Below are 26,807 nucleotides of genomic sequence, written 5' to 3'. Positions count from 1 at the left end.
CGAAGGCACCAAAAAAGTTGCAGTCGGATTAAAAAATACAAAAAATATTTTTTTTAATGCGACAAAGACCGATTTCGTAGAGAACTGCTGTTAATTTTTGCCACCAAGAACGCCACCTACATTTGAAGCGCTGCTGCATTTCTTAAACTGCAGAATCCACCTCCGTCAAAACGATTTTTTGACGTTTGAGCTAGAGAGCCTGGAGCTTATCAGAGAACGGACATCTCAAACCAAAAGTACCAATCGAAGCACGAGAACTGTCAAACGGAGGTATCAATCGAGCAAAATCCTTTGTCTTATGCTCGATTGGTACCTCCGTTTGACAGTTCTCGTGCTTCGATCGGTACTTTTGGTTTGAGATGTCCGTTCTCTAATAAGCTCCAGGCTCTCTAGTTTGAGCGTGTCGCCATCGCGAAAAACAAAATGCCGCTGCCAGAAATTGTTTGACTCGCGTACAATTCCGTAGTTTTTTCGTGATTTCTCCGTAAAAAAGTGAATATTTCCATTGATTTCTGTGTTCTGCGTGTACCCGTTCAATTGAGGCGTCGATTGCCGGTGGAGTAATCATGTCCCAACGCTTTCCTCCGGCAGGGCCGGGCAATCAACCTCCGCCCGGGATGCGTCCCTACGGCCCCGGCAACAACTTTCCAGTGAGTTTTTTTTCTCTGTTTTCTTCCTTGTTGAAGTCTCAAAATTGATGATTCGCTTCGCGACCGATAGCCCCGCGGGTACACTCCGCCACCGCAGATGGCCGGTGGACCGCCGCCGCCGAACCCGGGCGGTCCCGGCGTACCGATGCACCAGCGGCCAATGCAGCCGGGCGGGTTCCAGGGCGGACCGCCCGGGAACATGCGCGGCTCGCCGATGCCGAGCAACGCCCCCGGGGGGAACAAGCGTCCGGCGGACAACCGGAGCGGTCAGCAGCCGCCCAAGAGGTGGGTTCGTTGTTTTTGGTTGTTTTTTTGGAGTTGTTAATTTTGTTGTTTTTTTTTTTTTCTCAGCGAGTATCCAACCAAGAAGAAGAAGAAGCTCGCGGACAAGATTCTGCCGCAAAAGGTGCGCGACCTGGTCCCGGAATCGCAAGCCTACATGGACTTGCTGGCGTTCGAGCGCAAGCTGGACGCGACCATCATGCGCAAGCGGCTGGACATCCAGGAAGCGTTGAAGCGTCCGATGAAGCAAAAGCGCAAGTTGCGGATCTTCATTTCGAACACGTTTTATCCGAGCAAGGAGACGGGTGAGGCCGGGGGTGCCGATCCGGGTGGCGAGAGTTCCGTCGCATCGTGGGAACTTCGCGTCGAAGGACGCCTGCTGGAGGACAACAAGTCCGATCCGAACAAGATCAAGCGCAAGTTTTCCAGCTTCTTCAAGTCGCTGGTGATTGAGCTGGACAAGGAGCTGTACGGACCGGACAATCATCTGGTCGAGTGGCACCGGACTCATTCCACCCAGGAGACGGACGGATTCCAGGTGAAACGCCCCGGAGATCGCAACGTGCGTTGCACAATTCTCCTTCTGCTCGACTATCAACCACTCCAGTTCAAGCTGGACCCGCGTCTGGCCCGTCTGCTCGGTGTCCACACCCAGACCCGTCCGGTCATCATCTCCGCCCTGTGGCAGTACATCAAAACGCACAAACTCCAGGATTCCCACGAGCGCGAGTACATCACCTGCGACAAGTATCTCGAGCAGATCTTCGGCTGCCAGCGCATGAAATTCGCCGAAATCCCCCAGCGCCTCAACCCGCTGCTTCACCCCCCGGACCCAATCGTCATCAACCACGTCATCACGGTCGAGGGTGGTCTCGAGAGCAAGCAGACCGCTTGCTACGACATCGACGTCGAAGTGGACGACACCCTCAAGAACCAGATGAACAACTTCCTCCTTAGCACCGCCTCCCAGCAGGAAATCCAAACCCTCGACAGCAAAATCCACGACACCGTCGAAACCATCAACCAACTCAAAACCAACCGCGAGTTCTTCCTCAGCTTCGCCAAGGATCCGCAAACGTTCATCCACAAGTGGATCGTGTCGCAGACGCGCGACCTCAAGACGATGACCGACATCGTCGGCAATCCGGAGGAGGAGCGGCGGGCCGAGTTCTACTACCAGCCGTGGACGCAGGAGGCCGTCTCGCGGTACTTCTTCACCAAGGTCAACCAGAAGCGGGCCGAGCTGGAGCAGGCGCTGGGGATTAGGAACTCGTAAAAAAAATTAACAGACAGACGGACGAGCGTGCGAAATTACTTTCCAACATATTTTAAAAGTAAGACAAGTATAATAATCGAATCTTGATGAATATTATTGTGGGCAACAACATAAAAAAAGGTATTTGATCAATAAAGTCTTCAACTTTGTGGCGGAAGCCGCGGTTGGACCACAAATAAAGTGTTTTTTATTTGCTTTTTTTTGGAGCAGAAAAGAAAGTTTAAACATGCAGGGTGGCCACTCAGGTCGGGAAGTCGTCAAAATTATGCTATTTTGTCAAAAAGTCGGGAATTCCTAGCATACTTGTATGGCAACTCTTGAAGTATTTTGTAACATTTTGTACCATTTTCAAACTAGATTCACTCAATTTTGCTGACTTTTGCTGATAAATATCAAAATCTAAAATAATGGCTTTCCCCATACAAATTTATATGGAAAATTGAATCGCTTTGCGCAAAGTGAGGACTAAACCAATCGGCCCCAAACTTTGGGGAGTTGTTCAGGGCCCCAAAAGGAACTGTAAAAGTGCTGTGCTGGAAAATCGATTATGATATTACACCCTACTGATACATGCTTGGGACAATAGATTTATTATATTTTTAAATAAATTGCAATAAAAAATGTTGCAAAGGGATTCAACTATTCCTCCAATATCAATAAAATTTCGAAAAAAAATCAGATGTTTTACTAACTGAGATGTCACGCACTCAAATTCGTAACCCAAATGTCATGAGTTCGAATCCCCAGATGAAGAAGTTTAAGAGCAAAATAAACAAGAGTGCGTTACCTTTTGAATAAGTATGGAATAGCTGTATTTTTGCTATTTTTACAGTTTTCAACTTTAGTCAAGTTTTAAAATTTTATAGCTCACTCTTATTATAAGTTAAAAAATTTTTAAAATATTAAAAATATTGAAAATATTAAGAATATAAAAATATTAAAATATTTAAAATATTAAACAAATTAAAAATAAAAAAATATTAAAAACATTAAAAAAATGGAAACATTAAAAATATTAAAAATATCAAAAAAAAATTAAAATATTACAAATATTACAAATATAAAAAATAGAGCAGTTCTCTTAGGTTTCGGTCATTCGTTTTTTTTTTGTATTTTTTAATCCGGCTGAAACTTTAATGGTGATCAGATGTTTGACTAACTGAGATGTCACGCACTCAAATTCGTAACCCAAATGGCAAATATTAAAAATATTCAAAATATAAAAAATATTAAAAATATAAAGAATATAAAAAAAATATGAAAAATAATAAAAATATTAAGAATATTTTAAATATTTAAAATATTGAACATATTAAAAATATTTAAAAGTTAAAAATACTGATGATATTAAAATATTAAAAATATGAAGAATATTAAAAAAATTAAGAATATTAAAAATATTAAAAATATTAAAGATATTAAAAATATTAAAAATATTAAAATTTTTAAAAATATTAAAAATATTAAAAATATTAAAAATAATAAAAATATTTAGAATATTTTAAATATTTAAAATATTGAACATATTAAAAATATTTAAAAGTTAAAAATACTGATGATATTAAAATATTAAAAATATGAAGAATATTAAAAAAATTAAGAATATTAAAAATATTAAAATTATTAAAAATATCAAAAATATTAAAAGTATTAAAAATATTAAAAATAATAAAAATACTAATAATATTAAAAATATTAAAAATATTAAAAATATTAAAGATATTAAAAATATTAAAAATATTAAAATTTTTAAAAATATTAAAAATAATAAAATTATTAAAAATATTAAAAATATTAAAAATATTAAAAATATTAAAAATATTAAAAATATTAAAAATATTAAAAATATTAAAAATATTAAAAACATTAAAAATATTAAAAATATTAAAAATAATAAAAATATTAAAAATATTAAAAATATTAAAAATATGAAAATAAAATGAAAAATAAAAAAATTCAAAATATTAAAAACATTGAAATAATTGAAATATTAAAAATATTAAATATATAAAAAATATTACAAATATTAAAAATATGAAAAACATTAAAAATAGAGCAGTTCTCTCAGATTTCAGTCATTCATTTTTTTTGTATTTTTTTAATCCGGCTGAAACTTTTTTGGTGCCTTTGGTATGCCCAAATTAGCCATTTTGCATCATTAGTTTGTCCATATAATTTTCCATACAAATTTGGCAGCTGTGCATGCAAAAATGATATGTGAAAATTCAAAGATCTGTATCTTTTTAAGAAATGTTTTGATCGATTTGGTGTCTTCGGCAAAGTTGTAGGTATGGATATGGACTACACTGAAAAAAATTATACACGTTAAAAATTTTTTGGTGATTTTTAATTTCACTTTTTGTCACTAAAACAAGATTTGCAAAAAAAAAACACTGTTTTTTTTTATATGTTCTAGAGAACATCAAATGCCAACTTTTCAGAAATTTCCACGTTGTGCAAAAAATCTTTGACCGAGTTATGAATTTTTTAATCAGTACAGATTTTTTCAAAAAATCGAAATATTGGTCGCAAAAATTTTTCAACCTCATTTTCAATGTAAAAACAAATTTGCAATCAAAAAGTACTTTAGTGAAATTTTCATACAGTGCACCGTTTTCAAGTTATGGCCATTTTTAGGTAACTTTTTTGAAAATAGTCGCAGATTTTTTTAAAATTAGTGCACATGTTTGCCCACTTTTGAAAGAAATATTTTTGAAAAACTGAGAAAGTTCTCTATATTTTGCGATTTTGAACTTGGTTAATACGACTCTTAGTTGCTGAGATATTGCCATCAAAAAATTCCTTCAAAAGATACAGATTTTTGAATTTTCACATATCATTTTTGTATGGACAGCTGCCAAATTTGTACGGAAAATTATATGGACAAACTAATGATGCAAAATGGCATCTTTGGGCATACCGAAAGCACCAAAAAAGTTTTATTCGGTTTAAAAAATACAAAAATTAAAATTAAAAAAAAGACCGATTTTGTAGCGAATTGCTCAATATTAAAAATATTAAAAATATTAAAGCATTAAAAAAATAAAATTGTAAAAAATAATAAAAACAAACATAACCCTAGCTAAACAATGTGAATGGGCCAATGAGAGTTTGTTGGTATATTTTTAAGTTTTATTATTTTTTCTTTTTGTAAAATATTATTGCTCAAAAGGTCCTATGGAACCAACTATAAACCACGTGAATAGTTAAATCTGACCCCCCCCCCTCTTCGTGGACAATTGTCCATTAAAAAAAACCCGCTAAAATGAAAGTTTTCATCCTCCAACAAGAAGATATTATATTTCAATCGATTGAACGATCGTTGTCATCGCAGTAGGGGAAGGTGGGGCAAGACGACCATATGGGGCAAGAGGAACAATCGCTCCTACGGCCGTAATTTGTACAATTTTGATTATTTCCAGTATGAGGAATTGTTGCTAGCAATGCAATTAGCTGATTCTACTACCACATAACCGCCAAAATGACGTAAACGCCACGGGGCATAAGATTTAATGAAGTTTTTTTCAAAACCTTTGTTTTCTTATAATATTTGGAAAGTACAAAATAAGGCTTAGGGTTCGTTTTAAGGCTCATTTTATCAAAATGCTATTTTTCCTAGATCAGTAGTGTCCCTACAAATGACATGCACCTATTACAAAGTATGATTTAACTTTTGGTTATTTTTGTTGAGAGCTTTTAAAAAATCTTGTTCAGGTGGGGCAAGTGTACCATATGGATTTTTAGTATGGAAAAATTACGAATTGCTGCAACAACATATTTTATTGGGAAATAAATACATGTAAGTACTTAAAAACTGATAAACAATCGTTAAAAAAAATTGTACATACAAAGTATAGTGATATTATGAAAATTTACTATTTATCATCGAAGTAGTATTTTTTTTCGTAAAACTATAAAATTTTAGTAAAATATTTTTATTTAATCTAAAAATGGAAGAAACCTTTCAAATACATTCTAATCTGATGTATCTAAGTGATAACAGTTCAATTGTTAGCAAATTACCATATTTTTCATGCATTGTTCCTCTTGCCCCAACGGGTTGCTCGTCTTGCCCCACTAGTTGAGTAGAACGTACGGAAAATCAAAAATTTCAAAATCAATTTTTCACATTAAAAAACAGGATTTTTTAAAAACTTGTTTAAACAAAGTCTTAGTCAAGACCTAGAATAAGATGATTATAATAAAATCCGACAGATTTTTTTAACTTTTTAATGGGTTATAACGAGCATTTCCTTAGCTTGTTACACTTGCCCCACTTTCCCCTACATGTTTTGAATTTTTCCGTTGTATTTTTCAGTTATTACTCTCAGTTAAATATATTTCGGTAAATGCATCGTTAAATTTTTAATTTAGGGATTTTTAAACTAGGAGTGGTACTTTGGAGAAGTATTTTTTCATCCTACAAGGAGAAGATATTAACTATACTTCAATCGTTGTCATCATAGTATACGTTCGAGTATACGTTTCTAGTTGTTTCGCTTGTATTTTTCAGTTACAATAAAAATTTAAATTTTAGATTTTTTCTTTGCTTGGGAGGGGTATTAAAAACACCAATATTCGTCACGTGGTTCAATAGAATTGCTCAACTGTCAAAAGTGTTTATCATTTTCCATATTGAAGCTTCAGCTAAACACCTTTTTATCCACGTCAAAAACTTCGAATCAAAACCAAAAGCTTCAACTTTATCCAAAGCTTCGTCCCATAGCCATCCGATATGAAAGCTTTCAAGCAGGTTTGAAAATCCGGGAAATGCCTCACTCACACTTCCACGCAACATCGCTTTTCCAGCTGTGAGCTAGCTTCGAGTTTTGATATCAGGCAGCCTGTTGCCCGAACCTGCCGTGGCGACCCGAACGGCGGCGGCGTCGGCCTTATCAGTTTGGTTCACACTTCCAGTGCCATTCAGTAGCATTCGCGCTTCTCAACGGAACGGTCGCATTTTCCGAATAGTTCGAGTGTGCATCGCAGCAGGCGCGCGCGTGAATTTCCCTCTGCACTCTATTTTCCTTTCCACAGTGGAATATTTCCTAACCTCGAGGGGGCCAACTTCCGCAGACAGCGTGGCGCGTCGAATCGTAGCAAGCTGTTTTTGAAGGTGCGAAGCTTTTAAAGTGTTAAGGGATTCGGAACGCGCGCAACAGGTGTATGCTCCACAATCTCCCCTACAGGAAGCACACGCGCTATCGGTTGGTTTATTTTCCACAGTTTTCCCTCCAGGACACAGTTTCTGCCTCTCTACCAGCAACGCTTGTGGACGCTTTCATCCGGGGGCTCGTCCTTGATTTGTGTGTGTTTGTGTATGTGTGTCCAGCTCAACCGTAACTCATCGTAAATTTAGGGGGGCTGGAAGCTGGCAGGATGAATGAAAGGGAAAGTGAAAAGATGCTCGAACGTTTCATCTTTTCTTTTTCTATCCGTCGTGCTCTAATTTACCGCTAGATGTCGCCAGGGGCGATATGCATACTTTGGGGCGCAATGCTCCTGAAATTCTGCAAATTGCGCGATGAGCTGCCACCACCGAGCTTTGGCGTGTGTGTTTGTGGGTTTGGTAATTTGGGGCGGAACGCGCAGAAGGTGCCAGCGAGCGAGTGCACGGTTATGGAAATTTAATTGGGTAGATTAATGTCTGAGTGTAGCGCGAGCGCGACAGACAGGTAACACGTGCACGCTGTGAAGCAGTAGGCGACGGGTGTCAAAAACAGTTGCAAAACTGGAAATTGGCGTGACATGTTTGAGACTGTCGTGAAAGGAGCGACACTTGGTTGCTAAGATATTAATAACGTTTCGGAAGAGAACGTTTCCACAGAAAATTAAGCGAAGTAGATCTTGAGTTTTGACCAAATTTTAAATTCATTCTAAATTACTCAGGTTTCTTCAAACTGATGACGTCTCAGAAATAAGTAAATGGGCAACTATCAAATTTGGGTGAATTTTCACTATAAATTTCACTACTAATTTTTCGTTGAATTCTGAGTGAAATTTATTCAAATCTGATATTTGGCCAACTTATTCATTTTTGAGTGGGAACGGTTTACACAAAAACTGTGTAATTTTAAATTTGAGTTATTATTTTTATCATTATTTTTTTACCTAATTCATTGTTTGATTTTTAAATTTAATTAAAGCTTGACAAATCCCTTTTCAAAATTTCTTAAATTAAAAAAAAATCAAAATATTTCAAAAATTCAAAAAAAAAAAGATCCAAAAATTCTATTAATTCCTATAATTCCTAAAATTCCAAGAAATCCTAAAATTTTTAAAATTCCTTAAATTCTTAAAATTCCTAAAATCCTTGAAATTCCTAAAAATCCTAAAATTTCTAAAATTCCAAAAATTTCAAAAAATCCAAAAATTGTTTTTTTTTTTTAAATTCCAATAATTCCAAACATTCTATAAATTCCAAAAAAATGCAAAAATTCTAAAAATTCCAAAAGTTCCTAAAATTTCTAAAATTCCAAAAAATTCAAAAGTTCTTAAGCTTCCTATGATTCCTTAAAAATCCAAAAATTCCAAAAATTCAAAAAGCTCCGAAAATAAAAAAAAATAAAAATATCCAAAAATTCCAAAAATTCTCAAAATTCCTAAAATTCCTAAAATATCAAAAATTCAAAAAAAAATATTAAATTTAAATGTTCATTTTTTTTTATTAAAAATTTCAAACATTTCATAAATTACAAAAATTTCAAAAATTCTAAAAATTCCAAAAGTTCTTAAAATTTCTAAAATTCTTATAATTCCTAAATTCCTAAAACTACTAAATATGCTCCAATTCCTAATATTCCTAAAATTCCTAATTCCTAAAACTCCTAAAATTCCTAAAATTCCCAAAATTCCTAATATTCCTAAAATTCCTAAAATTCCTAAAATTCCTAAAATTCCTTGAATTCCTAAAATTCCTAAAATTCCTAAAATTCCTAAAATTCCTAAAATTCTTAAAATTCTTAAAATTCCTAAAATTTCAGAAATTCCTAAAATTTCTAAAATTCCTAAAAATCCTTTAATTCCTAAAATTCCTAAAATTCTTAAAATTCCTTAAATTTCTAAAATTTCCGAAATTCTTAAAATTCTGCAAATTCCTAAAATTCCTAAAATTCCAAAAACTTCTTAAATTCCTAAAATTCCCGAAATTCCTACCATTCCTTAAATTACTAAAATTCCAAAAATTCCTGAGATTCCTAAAAATCATAAAATTCCTAAAATTCCTAAAATTTCTAAAGTTTCTAAAATTTCTAAATTTCCTAAAATTCCTGAAATTCCTAAAATTCCTAAAATTCCTAAAATTCTTAAAATTCTTAAAATCCCTAAAATTTGAGAAATTCCTAAAATTCCTAAAAATCCTTTAATTCCTAAAATTCCTAAAATTCTTAAAATTCCCTAAAATTTCTAAAATTTCAGAAATTCTTAAAATTCTTCAAATTCCTAAAATTCCTAAAATTCCAAAAACTTCTTAAATTCCTAAAATTCCTGAAATTCCCGAAATTCCTACCATTCCTTAAATTACTAAAATTCATCAAATTTCTAAAATGCCAAAAATTCCTGAGATTCCTGAAAATCATAAAATTCCTAAAATTCCTTAAATTTCTAAAATTTCTAAAATTCCTAAAATTCCTAAAATTTCTAAATTTTTTAAAATTCCTAAAATTCCTAAAATTCTTAAAATTCCTAAAAATCCTAAGATTGCTGAAATTCCTAAAATTCCTTAAACTCCTAAAATTCCTAAAATTCCTTATATTCCAAAAAAATCAAAAAATCCTAAGATTCCTAAAATTCCAAAAAATTCGAAAAAATCAAAAAATTAAAAAAAACCCAAAAATTGTAAAAGTTTTAAAAATTTAAAAAATTTCAAAAAATTTCAAAAAATTCAAAAATACCAAAATATTCAAAAATTCCAAAAATTCCAAAAATTTTAAACTTTCCAAAAATTCCAAAAATTCCAAAAAATTCAAAAATACCAAAAAATCAAAAATTCCAAAAATTCTAAAAATTAAAAAAAATTCAAAAATTTCCAAAAATTCCAAAAATTCAAAAAAATCCAAAAATCACAAAAATTTCATAAACTTATAATATTGCTAAAATTCCCCAAATTCCAAAAAAAAATCCGAAATTCCTAAGATTCCTAAAAATCCTAAAATTACAAAAATTCAAAAAGTTCCAAAAATTCAAAAATTCCAAAAATTAAGAAAATTTTCAAATTCCAAAAATTCAAAAAATTTCAAAAATTTCAAAATTTTCAAAAAAATTCAATGTTCCAAAAATTCCAAACATTCCATAAATTCCAAAAATTGCATAAATTCTTAAAATTCCAAAAGTTCCTAAAAATCATAAAAAATTCTAAAATTTCTAAAATTTCTAAAAATTTTAAAATTCCTTAAATTCCTTAAATTCCTTAAATTCCTTAAATTCCTTCAATTCCTTAAATTCCTTCAATTCCTTAAATTCCTTAAATTCCTTAATTTCCTTAAATTCCTTAAATTTCTTAAATTCCTTAAATTCCTTAAATTCCTTAATTTCCTTAAATTCCTTAAATTCCTTAAATTCCTTAAATTCCTTAAATTCCTTAAATTCCTTAAATTCCTTAAATTCCTAAAATTCCTGTGATTCCTAAAATTCCTAAAATTCCTATGATTTAAGAAAATTTCAAAAATTCCAAAAATAGGATTTTAAAAATTCCAAAATTTCTGAAAATTCCAAAACTAAAAAAAAACCTGTAAATTCCAAGATTCTAAAAATTCTATAAATTCCAAAAATTTCAAAAAATCTGAAAATTTCAAAAACTCCCAAAATTATTAAATACTTAAAATTCTAAAAAAATCAAAAATTATTTAAAAAACACTAAATTTTTTAAGACACAACATTTTGAAAACTTCTAAAAATTTAAATTTTTTTGTAATTTTAAAAACTACAAAAATTAAAAAAAAAACAATAAATATATTGTAAAATTCTAAAACATCCCAAAACTTAAGCAATCCAAAAAATTCAAAAATTAAACAAAAATTCAAAATAAATATTTTTTTTAATATTCAAAAAACAAATAAGTATTGGACTATATCCTTTCTCAGCCCATTTCTATTATCGGCCTATCAGCACTTTGATGATGAATTACAGCTTAAATAAAGTGTTTTTGACTGTTCCAAAGTAATGAATAGCTCAAATAAAAGTTAGCAAGCAACTCTCCATTGTTGATACATCTGAAAATGTTGATTAAATAGCGGAAAACGGAAAAAAGTGATGAAAATTTGTCGAAAGGGTATATTTCCCCTATTCAACAAAAATTAAAATATTTTTTTTTCATAAAATCCGATGGTTTCAAACAAAAAATAAAAGCTCCAAAAATTCTGATAGTTCCAAAAAATCAAAATGAAAATCTTAAATTTCTAAATTTTTAAAACAAATAATGAATTCCAAAATTTCGATTATTCCAAAAATCCTAAAATTCAAAAAAATCCAAAAATTTCAAAATATTCCAAAAATTATGTTTTTATTTTTGAAACATTAATTCGGTGTATTTTGACAACCACACTTAACTCAAAAGTGTTACAATTAATCTTTCTACACGCTAAATCAAAGTCATGACAGTTTTTTTTCGGATTATTAAAAGTTTTCCGAAGCGGAAGCAAAGTTTGAAGAAAGCATTAACTTAATGTCTCCGATGAGTTGGCAAAATTACGCCTCCGTCCCAATCCTTCTCCCAAAGCCTACTTAGTGCGACTTTCTGAGACTCGTGAAAAAGATCAAAGACGCCGTGACTTTTAGGCATTTCCCAAAGAGTAGCAGTCTTCTATTTCTTATCCCTCTTTCCCGTTGGGAACGCTTTCCATTTCACGGACGCACTTTGTCGTAATAAATAAGCTCACTTTTGAGGAAAAAAAACAGCTCGGCCAGACATCATCCTTCAGCAAACGAGGGGAAAAGCCGGCGTATTTTATTTTGTTATTTTGTCATGAAATGATGGATGGTTAATATCTTTTCACCGACCAGCAAACGACCAGATTTCATGACCACGTGGACGGACCCTCCTCCTAGAAAGATCTTCGTAAAAGGTGGTACGAGAAGGACACGCCAGATAATGGTCTTTAAATTTGTCGGCCAGCACTCAGCCGTCCCTTTTCCCGTAATTTTAAGGTTTTGGTTTAATATGGTATTCTTTGCCGAAAATTCGAGAGGGGGGAAAAATCTGGGTCGACAATCCCTCTACCGGACCTTCCGGGACGGTAAGCTAGTCTGAAAGACGAGCCAAATCCCTTACCCGAAGCTGTCAGTTGGGGAGAAAAGGTCCAAGAGTGGGCTATAACATGTTTTGACGAATTTTGTGTGGTTTTTTCTACATGGAATGTTTGGAAACGATCTTGCGTGTGTGTTTACTTTGCAGAAAGTGGGAATTTGTCACACAAAAAGTACACGACAAAATTAGGTTTTACAGCGTGACGTCATTTGACAGCTCGCGTGCACTGTTTACATAGTCTTGCTCGTTGTTCGTTGCGTGCGGTTCAAGAGTGTTTAAGTTCTTCAAAAATTGGCAAAATGCCTCGAAAATGTTTTGTGGATAACTGTGATCGGAGTGAATCGAGCGGAAAATTTACTTTCCACACAGTTCCCGGAAAAACCGTGCATATCCATACGAACAATTTGAGCCTCAAACGCCGAAAACTGTGGCTTGATGCTTTGAAGAAAAAAGACGATTTCAAAGTTAAAAAATTTGTTTGTGGCAGGCATTTCGTCGGCGGTAAGTTGATATTTCTGATTGAATACTAATCAGATTATAGATTTTCATATATTTGTAGGAAAACCTTCTGCACTTTTTTGACGTGGATAATGTAGACTGGGTTCCGACGATCGATTTAGAATTGACGCGCAAGGACGAACTTCCCGACGATGATTCTTCCGACAGCTTGGACGAGCCTGTTCCCGCCTCCAACGGTTCGACTGCCAGGCTGCAACCGGATGGTTCTGTTGCACGAACAACCGGTCACCGGCCTTCAACAAACGGAGCGGTTAATTCAACTCACGACCGTTCACGATCCATAAGCGAACACTCCGACATGTCTACAAGGGCCGGATCCGGAAACATGGAGTGCGGAGCCGATAATTCGACCCACGGCCGTTCACGTTCGATCAGTGAACGCTCCGACATGTCCTCCAAGGCCGGTCCCGAAGACATGGATACTGGAACCGATCATTCGTCCCACAGCCGTTCACGGTCGATCAGCGAACGCTCCGATATTTCCTCCAGGGCAGGATCCGGAAACATGGAGTCCGGAGCGGATAATTCGAACCACGTCCGTTCACGGTCGATCAGCGAACGCTCCGACATGTCCTACAAGGCTGGTTCCGAAGACATGGATACTGGAACCGATCATTCGTCCCACAGCCGTTCACGATCGATCAGCGAACGCTCCGACATGTCTTCACGGGCCGGATCCGGAAACATGGAGTACGGAGCCGATAATTCAACCCATGGCCGGTCGCGGTCCAACAGCGAACGCTCTGACTTTTCCTCCAGGGCCGGTTCTGATCACAATTTTTCCTCTTGCGATGAAATGGATTCTGATGACATCAGGGCTGATTTGAATATGGATCGTTCTGATTTGCCAGAAAATTCCACCTCGTTACCTACAGACCAGCAACAGTCAAACCCATCTATATTGGCATCCAAACAACAAGAAGATGAGGCTGTTGCATCATCTTCGCGTAAGGGAAATTGCAACGTACAGGAAGGAGGTTTGCTACTTAATGTTTTGCTATTTATTTATTTTTGCACAGATTTTTATTTTAATTTTAGGTGTCTGCTATCCCGCAAAAACTTTCCAGCAGTACTATGATGAAATTATTCGTTTGCAAAAAAAAAACGATGAGTTGGAGGCTGAGGTCCAAAAATGCAGAAGAGGTCTGAAGTTTGTCGAAGACGACCGAAAATGTTTATTCTATACCGGGATTAGCAGTTATGAAACCTTTTTAAACTATTTAAATTTTGGAACCTAGTCTAGATCAGCCTGTCTGTAATTTGTCAAAAGACCAGCTACTTGTTTTAACTCTAACGAGATTAAGATTGAACACATCGCTTTCATCATTGGCCTATGACTACAACTCTAGCTTAACGACAATTTCAAAATATTTCCACAGAACTCTCTATCAAATCCACGAAAGCCTCAAGTGGGCAAATTTTCCCACAGAACCTGAAATTGCTGTTCGACATTTGCCACAAAATTTTCAGTCCAAGTTTGGAAACAAACGAATATTTATTGTTGACTGCTTCGAAATTTTTGCCAGAATCCTCTGATTTAAAAGCGGCAACTTCTCTTTATAGCAATTATAAAAAACACGAGACAATTAAATATATGATTGCGATCCATCCAGATGGAAACATTGCTTTCATTAGCTCAGGTTACAACGGTAGGATTTCAGATAAGGAAATTTTCAAAAAAAGCGGTATTTTAGATCATATTGTAGAAGACGATATTATTTTAGCTGATAAGGGTTTTGAAATCTCCGATTTGGTTGCCGAAAAAAAGGCTGTCCTAAATATTCCTAATTTTCTACGAAAAAAGACACAATTTTCGTTAAAAGAACTAGACGAGAATAAACAAGTCACCCAATATAGGATTCACGTAGAGAGGGCAATAGGAGTAATTCGCGAAAAGTTTTCGATTTTGTCAGCACCCATATCTGTAAACACAATGGCAAGATATCAAAACGGATTAACTGCTGTTGACTTAATTGTTAAAGTGTCATGCATTTTGTATTCGTTAAATAAAAAGATCATAACTTAATGTAACAATTAAAACTATATTTTTATTAGGGTAAATCCTTACTTACATAAACGAATTGGAAAAGTAGAACTCGTATGCTTTTCTGTTTTTTTGGAGTTTTGCTTTAAAAATTTCCAATAAGCTGTTTTTTACGTTTTGCTTTACAGCACTTGTTCGGTAACTGGGCTGAGAACGTAATATTGAATGTTTGGCCCTTTTAAAATGTTAGTCCTGGTCTGGTTTAAAAATTTTGAAAATATTTTTTTCGAAAAGATCGGAAAATTTCACGAATGTTTCATATTTTAACATTGAAAATCGGACCATTAGTTGCTGAGATATCGACATTAGAAAATGGTGTGTTGTTTGGGTGGGACTTAGAAAACATCGATTTTCCTGTTTTTAAACCTTTGCATGGCAATATCTCAGCTTTAAAAAAAAAAAATTCAAGGTTGGGCAAACATGTGCACTAATTAAAAAAATGAAAAACTGCGACTATTTTCAAAAAAGTTAAAAAGTTAAATAAAAAATCACCAAAATTTTTTTACCGTGCATCATTTTTTCCAGTGTAGTCCATATACAACTTTGCCGAAGACACCAAATCGATCAAAAAATTCCTTCAAAAGATACAGATTTTAAATTTTCATACTTCATTTTTGTCTGGCCAGCTGCCAAATTTGTATGGAAAATTATATGGACAAACTAATGATGCAAAATGGCTTCTTTGGGCATACCGAAGGCACCAAAAATGTTTCAGTCGGATTTAAAAATACAAAAATTAAAATTAAAGAAAAAAGACCGATTTCGTAGAGAATTGCTCTGTTGATTAAATAATTAAAAAAAGCAAAATGCAAAACATATGTGTTAAAAAATGAGTTTTGTTTATTGTGTTTAAAGTAATAAATAAATTTAAAAAAAGTAATTAACCCCACAAAAATTTTAAAAAAATATTACGGAGACGCATTTACAAAGCTGATTTTTTGGGCTTATTCTTAAGGATAACATTAACATTCCATAGGTCGCCTTCCCTAAGTAGAGACCCTAAATAGGGAGACTGGTCTAAGCTGGCTAAATCGATCTGGCAACGTATGTTTTGAGCTTGGCAACACTGATAAGTTTTGCTGGGCGTAAAGGCAAATGCTCGTTTGGACACGTCAAACTCGTGTCTGTTTGGGTACGTCAAATTCACTTCGACCAGTCTCCCTATTAAGGATCTCTATCCCTAAGGTGTCGTAATAAAGTCCAACTTGTGATGATACACTACCTTCCCTTTACACTACCTTCCCTTTACTAATTACTACTCCTTTAATTTACTTATAAGTAATCGAATCCAGAAAGGAGTAGATCACCAGTTGTGTTGGCCCGAGTCGGGTTTTGAAACCCCAATCTACCGCTTACGAGGCCACAAGGTTACCACAAGGCTACGAGGCTCGGTCCTTTCCTCTTAAAAAAAAACACCAGAATTGCCGGCAAATACAAAAAAAAAACTGAATCCTCGACGGTTCAAAAAGGCCACGTGATTTATGCACGATCCCTAAAGGAAAAAGTGAAAAAGATAAAATGTGTACATTTATTTCCAAAACTGCTGCTGTCCCTATTTAAACTGTAGTCCCAATCCACCCCAGTTGACGACATGTTTTTGTAAAAAAAAATCTGTTCATTTGTCTAAGAACATGCTGGACACAAAGAGTATGTTTGATTGTCTATGTCATTTTGTCTGCTGTCATGTTGACAGTTCTAAACAGTTTGAAGAGTGCGTTTGCAAATTTTATATTTCCTAAAGATTTTTTCATAAATAACTAAAATGAGTAGTTTAAATAAACTCTCAACATACGCAAATGGCTTGAAAGATTCTGAACTTGCACGCTACGTCGATAAGATTAAAATTATTAACTCGGTCGATCCATTTGACGCAAAATTAAATGAAAAAGACTACCCGACATGCGTAACGGTTGGTCATGTTACGCATTATTTGATGACTCACGTTGTTCCTGGAGCACAATATTTAAAAAAATTCCAAAAGCATTGAAGCGTTTAAAAAAGTTTCAATCTGGGTTTATTCATAGTGTAAATGGTGGAATATTTAATGATCACTTCGTCATTCGAGGAAAGGTTTGTATTTAAACAAAATCTAAGTTTGATAACGAAATAGTGAGGATTTACTGTACAGTAAATGATGTAGAAAACTCACGTAAAACTTGTGTTTCAAAGTACTAAAAAAAGGGTTTAATAAACAGACAGGTTTTTTTTCTGTTTAAATAATCAAATTTTAAATTATTCTTTTTCAGGTTTACCGCTCGATGAAGCTACGAGAATCGCCGCACAACACATGGATTATTGCCCAAAAAGATGGATGCATAAATTGCGCGCATTGTACATGCGTTACGGGCGTAAGCGAAACTTGCTCGCATGTCAGCACATTATTGTTTGCTTTGGCAAATTTAAATTTCATGTCAACCACGCATAAGGTATAAAACGTAAATTAAAACTTAAATTTTTGTTACCGTTTTCTTTAGCTTTCTGTTACAGAACTTCCGTCCGTGTGGTCGAGACCAGCGAAAAAGATCAAAGATGACCTTAATAATTCAATCGGTGATTTAGACTTTGGATTTAAAATCACTCGATTGGACGATCTCAATCAACCACGCGGCCAAGCGGACTTCATGCAGTTTGTTTCGTCGCTGAAACGTGATTCAGACGAATCTGTTCTTGTAAAAGTATTGCTGCGAGGACTTAATGTGTACTGATTGCCAAAGTACACAAATTCCTTCTGATATAATGTTCAACCCTAATTTGCTGCTGTCGAGACAGTACCGTGCGGAGCTGGAAGTAGAGACAGATGAGAAAATTTTCGAAGAAGCAGGAAAGTTACAGCTTTCCGTATCGCAGCATGAGATCGATCAAGTGGAGCGTTTAACACGACTTCAAAGTCAGTGTGATCTGTGGAGATGGATTCGTTTAGGACGAATAACAGCTTCGATTCTACGACAGTGCATCCACGCGTCGCCTACGATTGTACCAAGTAAAATGTCCCTTTTAAACAAAATCTGCCACCCGTACCGCCAAAACGCAGGATCTGAAGCAATCAGATATGGGAGAAACAATGAACCTAAGGCGAAGAAGAAGTTTGCCACACACCTGGAGGATCACCGAAATATCCGTTTGCATGAGTGTGGTATATTCATTGATAAAAAATTACCGTTTCTTGCTGCTTCTCCCGATATCATCATGGAGTGCGACTGTTGTGGTCGATCGACGGTGGAAATAAAATGCCCCTTCAGGTTATCAAAAAGAAGTCAACTTTCAAAGGTTCAATCTTTAAGTGATTTGAATTATCTTGTTTTTGACGGACAAAGTTTTCAACTAAACCCGGATCATGAATATTTCTTGCAAGTTCTGGCGCAGGTGCACATTTGCGATGTAAGTCAAGGTTTTTTCTATGTCTGGTCGAAAAACGAGCAAATTTGTATTAAACTAGAAAGAAATGAAACCATGTGGCAGGAGGCGTGCAAAAAGGCGACAACATATTTTTATAACATTGTTTGTCCTGAACTTCTTGTGAATTATTATAGCAACAAAAATAATGTAACTGTGTAATCCTTCCCACAATTCGGAGTAATCTTTCAAATAAATTAACCTCTAAAAATATATAAAACTCTTAAACGATCTTTTTTCATAGACACTATCAAAAACACTATCGCAAAGTAACTTAGCCTTAGTTTGAAAGTTGAAAAACAACTTTTTACTTGAACTTGAGAACCGGCTCGAAATTTCCCCGTCCATATCGATCACCTTATTAACGTCAGCAAAGAGGATCTCGTTGATTGCTTCCGAAACCGGCAGTTAAATCATTGTCTTTCCAGCGTTGGACAGAGACTAGCTAAAGGTTAAACCGTTTCCTAAAATTTGTTTTTAAAAGACGCTTAATCTTATAAGCAAATACACAACCCATGTTCATACCGGCTAAGAAACATTGTCGGTCCATTTTAAAAAAATAACTTGCTAACACCGAAAAGAACCTAAAAAAAAAATTATGAAAAAAAAAAATCTTTCACTTCCGACTAAGTCCATGTAAACAGTGCACGCGAGCTGTCAAACAGAAAAACGAGATTGAGGTTAGCCGCGACGGCGTAAAACCTAATTGTTTTCTCACATCTTGTTGTCATTTTGACAGATCAGTACACTCCTATTTGTTTTTATCAAGAATTGTTAGTTTTCAAACTATTTTTAATGCCATCAACAAAGTTCATCGTTGAAGTTGAGCGTTGAATTGCTGCTCTTTAACCTCAAAACATCGCCACCAGAAAACTACAAATTGCGAAACCACAATGACGCTTGTCTACCCGAGTTAAAACAGACCTCATAACCACTTCTGAAGGCAAGCGCAAACCAAAAAAAAAGAACGAAAACTTTCACTCACGCCAGAAATGTTACAACCCCAACCCAAAGCGTGGAGGAGTATGACGAACGCCAACCTCCACCCACATCCGGAACCGGATGCGAGAGGTTATGTGGCTATTCATATGGATTCTCGGGAAATCCCGGCGAATATTTCTTGCAATATTACTCGTGGACCGAAAATAGACGATCCGATCACAAAATCTCGGAATGTTGGGGAGGTATAAAATTCCTGAGTGCTGTCGAGCGAGATATTTCCTTGCATAGATTTGGAATTGAGATTCCATTGCTAATGTCAAACTAACATATGTCAAAAAATACACTCTTCAATAAATTTACTCAAAATTTCATAAAATTCAAAAAAATGTAAAATTTCAAATTTTCAAAAATTCTAATTTTTTTAAAGTTTTGAAGTTTCCAAAAAAAACATAAAAATTCAAACATTCTAAAAACTCCTAAAATTCAAAAAATAAAAAATAAATTAAAAAATACAAAAAAATAAAACAATAATTCTAAAATTTCTAAGAATTCTAAAAACATCACAAAACCAAATCATTCAAAAAATTCAAATATTGAGTTTCTATTGCAAATGTCAAACTGACATATGTCAAGTTTGACATTTGCAATAGTACACTCTTAAAAAAAATATTCAAAATCTCTGTTTAATTTCATTCAAATCAAGCTCAGTCTACAATTTTATTCTATGGCAACAGATACCGTATTCATCCAGGTTTAATCCATACATGAACTAGCCCAACGGGACCATATGATGATTTATGAGTTCCAACTCCGAATTCCACAGCTCATTGAACAGAACGCAGAAAAAAAAACATAATCCGCTTATTGCATACTCCCGGGCGCTTATGGTATTAATTTTCACCTACAAATCGATGGTGTTGATCCCCTGCACGCATGTAGAGCAATTAGTGGGAAGCCTTTCTCTTGGAAAACGAATGAAAATAAGGAAAAAAAAAGTTGCAGGAATTATTGATCTGAATTTCAAGAAAATTAGGGCTAACCTTGAATGAGCGTGTAAATTGACGTTTGAATGTCAGTTCTGCACGTTTATTGGGTTCTAAAATGAAGCTTAAATTTGTGATACTTTTATTCACATGATGCTTATTTTTCTGAGTATAATGACTACGACCGCAAAGAATTAAAATGGATTTTTAAATTGAAAAAAAAAACTTCGCAGCCCTTCTTGACAGAAAAGTTCTACTTGACAGCTCGTCATTGTTGATCCATCGAAAAAATGTTGTCTCGTCAGTTTATTTTTTTGTATTAAAATAAAAAATGGTGATCAAAATGGCTTTAAAACGTGTTTTTTACCGTTGTACATCAAAAATTAAATAGGGCTTTAGTACTTGATTTCAGTAAACTTCAAGATAACGAAAAAGCGATCGAGGAAAGACGGAAGCACCTCATTGAAGCCCATTTTTCCCATGAGTTGCAAATTTCCTCTTCCTAAGGGCCTTACCAGGCCAAGGCCACACAACCCGGCGATAACTATCGCCACAGACTGTTAGACCTGCAACGTCAGTTGTTCAGTTCTCGGATTAGTTTTCGAAAGGACGCAAGAGCCATTGGTAAACAACGTCTTTTTTGCATCGGCATTTGATCTACATACGAAAAAATAATTTCAAAAATGCTTGAGATTGTTCGTCTAGACGTTCTTCGAATGCCCTGAACTGAAAATAATTTAAATGTTGTTTCAATTTAGAGATAATTGAAAATTTGTGTCGGTGGTCAAGGTGGCGCTAACGGCCTTTTGAAAACAAACCCGAGGTTGTTGTTTTTTATTTTGACAAGAGCACGTTTGCACGAAACTACTCAAAAATGGGTAAAATCTTCTTTCGTGCCTATTAGTCTGTGTCCTCACCATCAAGTGGGAATTGAACCAATTTCGTCTTCATCCTTCTCGAAAAGCCTGCCTCGCAAATCAGATCCAATCAGACGGAGCGACTGAACCTGAGAGATGCCGATGATGGACCATCGTGCTCCGCTGTCACGTGCGGGCAACAAGTAAATGCTGTTTTTTTTTCGGACGGCGCTATCCCTTATTATTTGCACGTGGCTCGTCAAATTTTGCTACCGGAAAAGTTTTACGTCCTTCTTCTCCCCAGGGCTCCCAACCGAGTTCGATTTGCCAAGGCAGTAAATTGCTTCTCTTCAAACTTTTCTCCACTTGGAGTCGAGAACGGATCAAGAGGCGGCTCCTCTGTGGTTTATCAGAGATAACCGAAAACCGTTGAGTCATCACCGAGGTCAGCCGCCTCCTTTGACAGCTGCGAGCTGTCACGCTTGCACGATTATCCGGAACTGGCCTAATTGAGTTATTGCTCTGTCTATTAATCTGTGAAGGGAGGGGGCGCAACATTGTTGCGCCAGAAATCTTCACTGACCGTACGCTTGGGACCATTTAGTTACCGTAGCCGTGTCCATCAAAGCAGGCGGCGCAAAGGCGATTCATGTTCGAGAACTTTCCACCTGCAGGGGGGGGGGCGCTTTGATGGCAAAGTTCGAACCGTTCAATGGACGTGGGTTACACAAACTCTCACATGGAATGCGTTGACAGATTCCGACCAGATATGGAATTCCTAGAGTCAGGGTGTTATTTATTTTTTGTTGCGTACTCGGAACGCAATTTCCATTGGACCGGGATTCCCGGGAAGCCGGCTTGAAAGCCGATTTGCGTTTGAAGTTTTTGCTCTATTTTACGGGACCTTTCCAGCAGCTTTTCCCTGTTCTATTGTGTTTGACATGGGCAGCAAATTGTAATTTTTACGCCCGCAGGATTTTTCGGTGTGCTTGAGTGGCTTTGCTGAAATGCTGGCAGCACTGTAGCGATTGTTTTGACGTTTCACTCTTGGGTGTTAAAACTTTACTTCTTTCATCAACTTTTTTCAACGGTATAATCTGTCAAATGTCAAAATATGAATACACGCTCCTTCGAGAAACCCTAAACTTAGTTTTCCTTCAACTCATGGAACTTTCCGAAATAAAAAGTACTGCCAATCAACAAAAGAAAAGGAAAATACAGTCACGTTTCTCGAGCGGTTGTCTATTATTAACATTTCTGTTCAGTTTTCCTGCAGACTGCGAAGCAAAAACCCCATCCCATCGGAATTCCGAGAAGGCCGCGGCGCACAGTCACTTCTGGCAGTGTGGAAAACGTTATTGAGTTATCATTTTTGGCCCTTCGCGACATTGGCATCAACCGGAAATTTTCCGGGAAAATGTCGTGATCTGTGGTAGCGCGCTATGACGGAGGACTACGTCTGCGAACTGGTTGATTGATTGGACTGTTTTTTCTTGCTGATCTATCTGTCAGAAAATTCAACTTCAAGGGGTAGGACACTGCGACTATTCGGTCTCAGTGTCCAACCCCCCAAACTTTCCAACCGCAGGTAACACAGACCTTCCCTAATTAAACAAGGGTACAAAAACTGCGTGACAGCACCGTCAGTCAACGCTTCAACCACAAAGGATTTGTCTGGCATTTGCTTTCACTTTGACAGCCCCTCGAAACCTCGCCTGAAGGTAGGCAGCAGCAGCAAAAGTGGCATTTCCTCAACGATGTCAAGTTTATCATCAGCGTCTTTTTTGCGAGAAGCATTACGACGCTTCAGGGTGATTTAGGAAGCAGGATTTTTGCTTCTTTTGAGTTTTTCGTTTCTTTTTTTAAGCAAAGTGACTTGATGTTTATGAGCTTCGCTCAATTTTGAGTGGCGTAATATGGATGTACAAATTTGCGTGATGATTTGGGTAATTCAATTTAGGTGTTTCTTCTCTGATGGAATCGTCTTACTTGAGGTGTGATTTATTAACGTTTTGCGACATTTTTTGAATATTTTTTTTAATGCTTTCAAATTTCTTGACTTAATTCCATCAAGTTTCAAGTTTTTTTATTGAAGAGGTTTCAAAAGTAAGACATAAATCTCTTCAGATTCAAACTTGAATGACATTTTTCTTCAAATGATACCGTATGTTACCGGAATCAATTGCCCGTCGCAGATTTTCCGCCTCATTGCAGGAAAAATAAACTCAACCAACTGGAATATGTTCAAGTAATGACTGTCCTTTGATTTCGGTCTGATAGATTCCTTTTTGGCGATTTGCTTTAATCACTTGAACGCACAAGGGGAGGGGAGGGGACATTCCCACCTATTTGTAATAATCTTGATTTATTTGATTTTGTTTTGAAGGTTTATCAAACAAATATTTTTATCTTACTTTAAATTTCTCAGCAAAAAAAGAAAACTCAAGATCCACACAAAAAGGTGGGAACGCAACGTCACAGCAGGAACTGCCAATCCACTTAACCTCTCGTGACCCAGCAAATGTGCAATACTTAAATTGATCACTTCTGTGGAAATTTCGCTGTGTAAATTTTCCCGAAACTTGATTTCGAAGCAAATAATCTCGCTTGGAAACACACTTGTCGCCTCAACTCCTCCGTCGAACCATCAAATTTCAATTCGAGTCGCGTTCTGGGCGCACCGAATTCGAAGGAATGGAATGATTTGTTCGTCGTAAGCCATGCGTTTCAGTGAAGGTTTCGCGTAAAATCGCCTCCCACCCCTCCAATTTCAATTAGGGGTAGGACATTTTATTAATTTGATAAGAGTATTAGCTTTGCGTATGAAATTCTTTGTAACAAAAAAGTACTCGAAATATATTAAATATAAAACATGTTTCAATATTTAGAGTGTCCTTCCCCTGGGCTGCCATCATTATTTCGTCGAAAATTTAATCGAAGCGTGTACCGTATTTACTGTTTGTGGAGGGTGGGAACGCACTGAACTGCGATCTACTTTTGATGATTTATTTCAGTTTACTTTGCTGGGGAGCATACTCATGTTGTTTCCTGATAAATTTATGAATAATTGTTGGGTTTTTTATGCAAATTGACTGTCTCATTTTCTAACTTTTGTTAGGAAGTCAAATTTAAATCAATTTAATTTATAGCTATGAAAGTAAGTCAATTAAAACTTTCCCACAAGTACCGGTAATCCACCTAGTTGACACAACTCGTGCCGCTATCGGACAAGCACAAAGTAGGCTATGCCAGCAGTAAACCGCGCGGCTTTCCAGCCCGTTGTCACACGCTCACAGAAAGTGACTCATTACCTGTGGTCCCAGCTCCCCCTCCTTAGGGCACGTAACCCGACCTGCTTGGAACATTTTTTTTCTGCCATAGCAACCCGTGAGCAGCCGTACCTCTTAGTAGGCCAGCTGTCAACCCAGATCTTCTGGTGCTCTCTGTGACACTGTCCTGCCCCTTCTGTATTTTTTTCTGACACATTTCCACGAAGGATCGGATGGTGCTGTCACGTGGTTTGAAGTTTTAAAAATTCATGCAATTTTTGGATTTTTCAATTTTGCTTCCTAGAATTTCAGTTTGTCCTCTCAAAACAAAAGGTAAATGTGTCAAATTTCCACGTCAAGGTTGATTCAACAATGGTAGGAATTGATTTTGTTTTATTTTTTTTTAACTTAAAATTATAATTCATTCTTTTTAAATAATGTATTATACTTTCTGAATAAAAAACCACGAAATTATAATTGACCAAGGTTGTTCAATAAAAGATGGGAACACATTTAAATAAACATTTTTTAAGATTTCAGAATGATAATAATATCATAAAATAGTTTGTACACGTCAAACGAGAGGGATTTCTGGAGTTTTTTTTTGAAAAGGTCCAATAAACCAAATTTCCAGTTTTTGCTTTTTGGGTGTTTCTGAAACCGCTTTGAGTCAGGGGTATTAAAAAACACCCAAAAAGCAAAAACTGAAAATTTGGTTCATTGGACCTTTTCAAAAAAAAACTCCAGATTTGTGTCAAAGTTGTCTGTCAAGGTTAACACAATAAAGGTAGGAATTGATTATTTTACATTTTTCCAAGCAGATGTTTATTGTTTCTAGTTTAACAAATGATGTTATCATAATTTCAAAATTAAATATTTTTCATTATTTGTCAAGGTTGTCAAATAAAAGGTAGGAATAAGAGCTTCCACATGAAATTTGTGCATCTTCTGCCACACTCCAATTACTTTAAACAACGTCCAACCTTGAAAAAGCTCCTATCCTGTGGCCACCATCGGATAATAATTAATGAGAATGAATTTGTTTTCCCCGTGGGGAGATAAGTGAAAAGCTCAACCATTAAATCCCCCCCTTCCCAACCAATGTTTGTCCACACGCGCCATCGAATTCAAACGCCTGGAGCTTAAATTTCACCGACACAGTAGCAGGCCGGACCTTCCACTTTTGTCCCCGGGGAACGGAACGGAAACAAAACATAAGCGAAACAAGTATCGCACAAATCTTGTGAGAAAAAAAAAAATGCGAAATAAATTACACTGATAGAGTGAGAGCGAGCCACAGACAATTCCGATATCTCAATTTGAGCACGTTCGTTCTCGGAACGGTTGGTCCTACTTACTTGGAGACGGAGGAGAAACAATAGAAATAAGGAACAATGGAGGGGGTGGAATGGTGAAGAAAACGACTAGACGATGACTCGATTGTTTGCCGAGAAAGCGAATCCAATTTTGTTGTATTTGTTTTTTTTAAGGGGAAGGGGCATGTTGTGCCTTACTCTGCTGGTTGGCTTTTGAGAGCAAAAGGAGGGGGGTGATTAAAGTGGTAGATTGGAGCAACAAGTTGCTGTAGCGATGTTTAAAATGAGTTTACAGCTGAAAACAACAAAAAAAGAAATGTTGGCAAACTACATTTAGTGTGTAAGTGTGACGTTTTCTTGCCAAGGTCTTTAAATAAAGTAGGTAATCTGAAAACTTCTGAAGCATCAATGAAGATGACAGAGAAAATATTTTTCAGAACTGTCAGTTTCAGGTTTTCAGAGAATGGTAAAGTCGATTTCAGTTGAAATTCCAAGTTTGCTCTTTGATATGCAATGGAGCGATACCACAGCAGACAAGAGAATGGAAGCATAATATTTTACTGCACTCTTTTGTTGGTTTTATTTTTGGTTCCCCTAGCAAATGCTGGAACAATAGAAGTTTCCAACAGCACACCAGAGAGAGCAAGTTTCCCTTGGTTTCTTTAATTAATAAGCTTCTTCGGAATCGATTCCATTACAGGCTCAAACTCCGAAATTGAACTTTTCCTCCAGTATCAATAAGCTCACAGGTGAATGTGTTTAAAATTCCAATTCGTCGAACCAACCCAATTTGGAACGCTTGTTCATCATCCCTGGTAATCTAGTAAAATGTGTCACGTCGATCGAGGGTGGGTAGCGTTTTTTTTCCATTTCGCTGCACCACTCGTTTCAATAATTCCATTTTGAGAGGGGAACTTTTTGCGATCCATCACTCAGCGCTAAAAGTGTTATGGAAGCAGTGGGAGGGATACAAAAATAAATTTAATAAAAAATTTAAACAATAAAAACACAATTATTCCTGTTTCTCCCGAGC

General features: G+C 35.7%; 3 protein-coding genes across 3 annotated transcripts in view; all 3 read left to right on the top strand.

Annotated features, from left to right (window-relative positions):
- The first annotated feature begins 318 nt into the window (after positions 1-318).
- LOC6053285 (brahma-associated protein of 60 kDa) lies at positions 319-2,384 on the top strand. Its single transcript, XM_001869363.2, has 3 exons — positions 319-650; positions 721-935; positions 1,002-2,384. The coding sequence occupies exons 1-3, from the start codon at positions 567-569 to the stop codon at positions 2,206-2,208; spliced, it is 1,506 nt and encodes a 501-aa protein (XP_001869398.2). The 5' UTR covers positions 319-566; the 3' UTR covers positions 2,209-2,384.
- A 4,761-nt stretch (positions 2,385-7,145) lies between these two features.
- Positions 7,146-26,807, top strand: part of LOC6054175 (ras-related protein Rab-27A) — a 44,823-nt gene continuing 25,161 nt past the window's right edge. Inside the window, exon 1 of the mRNA XM_038248817.1 lies at positions 7,146-7,324. The gene's annotated coding sequence lies outside the window, so the exon portion shown is untranslated. The remainder of the gene's footprint in view (positions 7,325-26,807) is intronic.
- LOC119771125 lies at positions 13,033-14,208 on the top strand. Its single transcript, XM_038266530.1, has 2 exons — positions 13,033-13,947; positions 14,009-14,208. Exons 1-2 carry the CDS (start codon positions 13,269-13,271, stop codon positions 14,206-14,208), a joined length of 879 nt encoding a protein of 292 aa, XP_038122458.1. The 5' UTR covers positions 13,033-13,268.

This window comes from Culex quinquefasciatus, chromosome 1, assembly GCF_015732765.1.
Source record: "Culex quinquefasciatus strain JHB chromosome 1, VPISU_Cqui_1.0_pri_paternal, whole genome shotgun sequence".
NCBI lineage: Eukaryota > Metazoa > Arthropoda > Insecta > Diptera > Culicidae > Culex > Culex quinquefasciatus.
Note: the sequence above shows the minus strand (reverse complement) of the source record. Positions and strands in the feature narration are given on the sequence as shown.

What these genes read in the sequence shown, in the direction of transcription:
- LOC119771125 (XM_038266530.1), top strand. Translation starts at nt 13,269, where the DNA reads ATGTCTACAAGGGCCGGATCCGGAAACATGGAGTGCGGAGCCGATAAT. An exon ending in TTGCAACGTACAGGAAGGAG is followed by an intron (nt 13,948 to 14,008) that starts GTTTGCTACTTA and finishes TTTTAATTTTAG; the next exon opens with GTGTCTGCTATCCCGCAAAA.
- LOC6053285 (XM_001869363.2), top strand. Translation starts at nt 567, where the DNA reads ATGTCCCAACGCTTTCCTCCGGCAGGGCCGGGCAATCAACCTCCGCCC. An exon ending in GCCCCGGCAACAACTTTCCA is followed by an intron (nt 651 to 720) that starts GTGAGTTTTTTT and finishes CGCGACCGATAG; the next exon opens with CCCCGCGGGTACACTCCGCC. An exon ending in GGTCAGCAGCCGCCCAAGAG is followed by an intron (nt 936 to 1,001) that starts GTGGGTTCGTTG and finishes TTTTTTTCTCAG; the next exon opens with CGAGTATCCAACCAAGAAGA.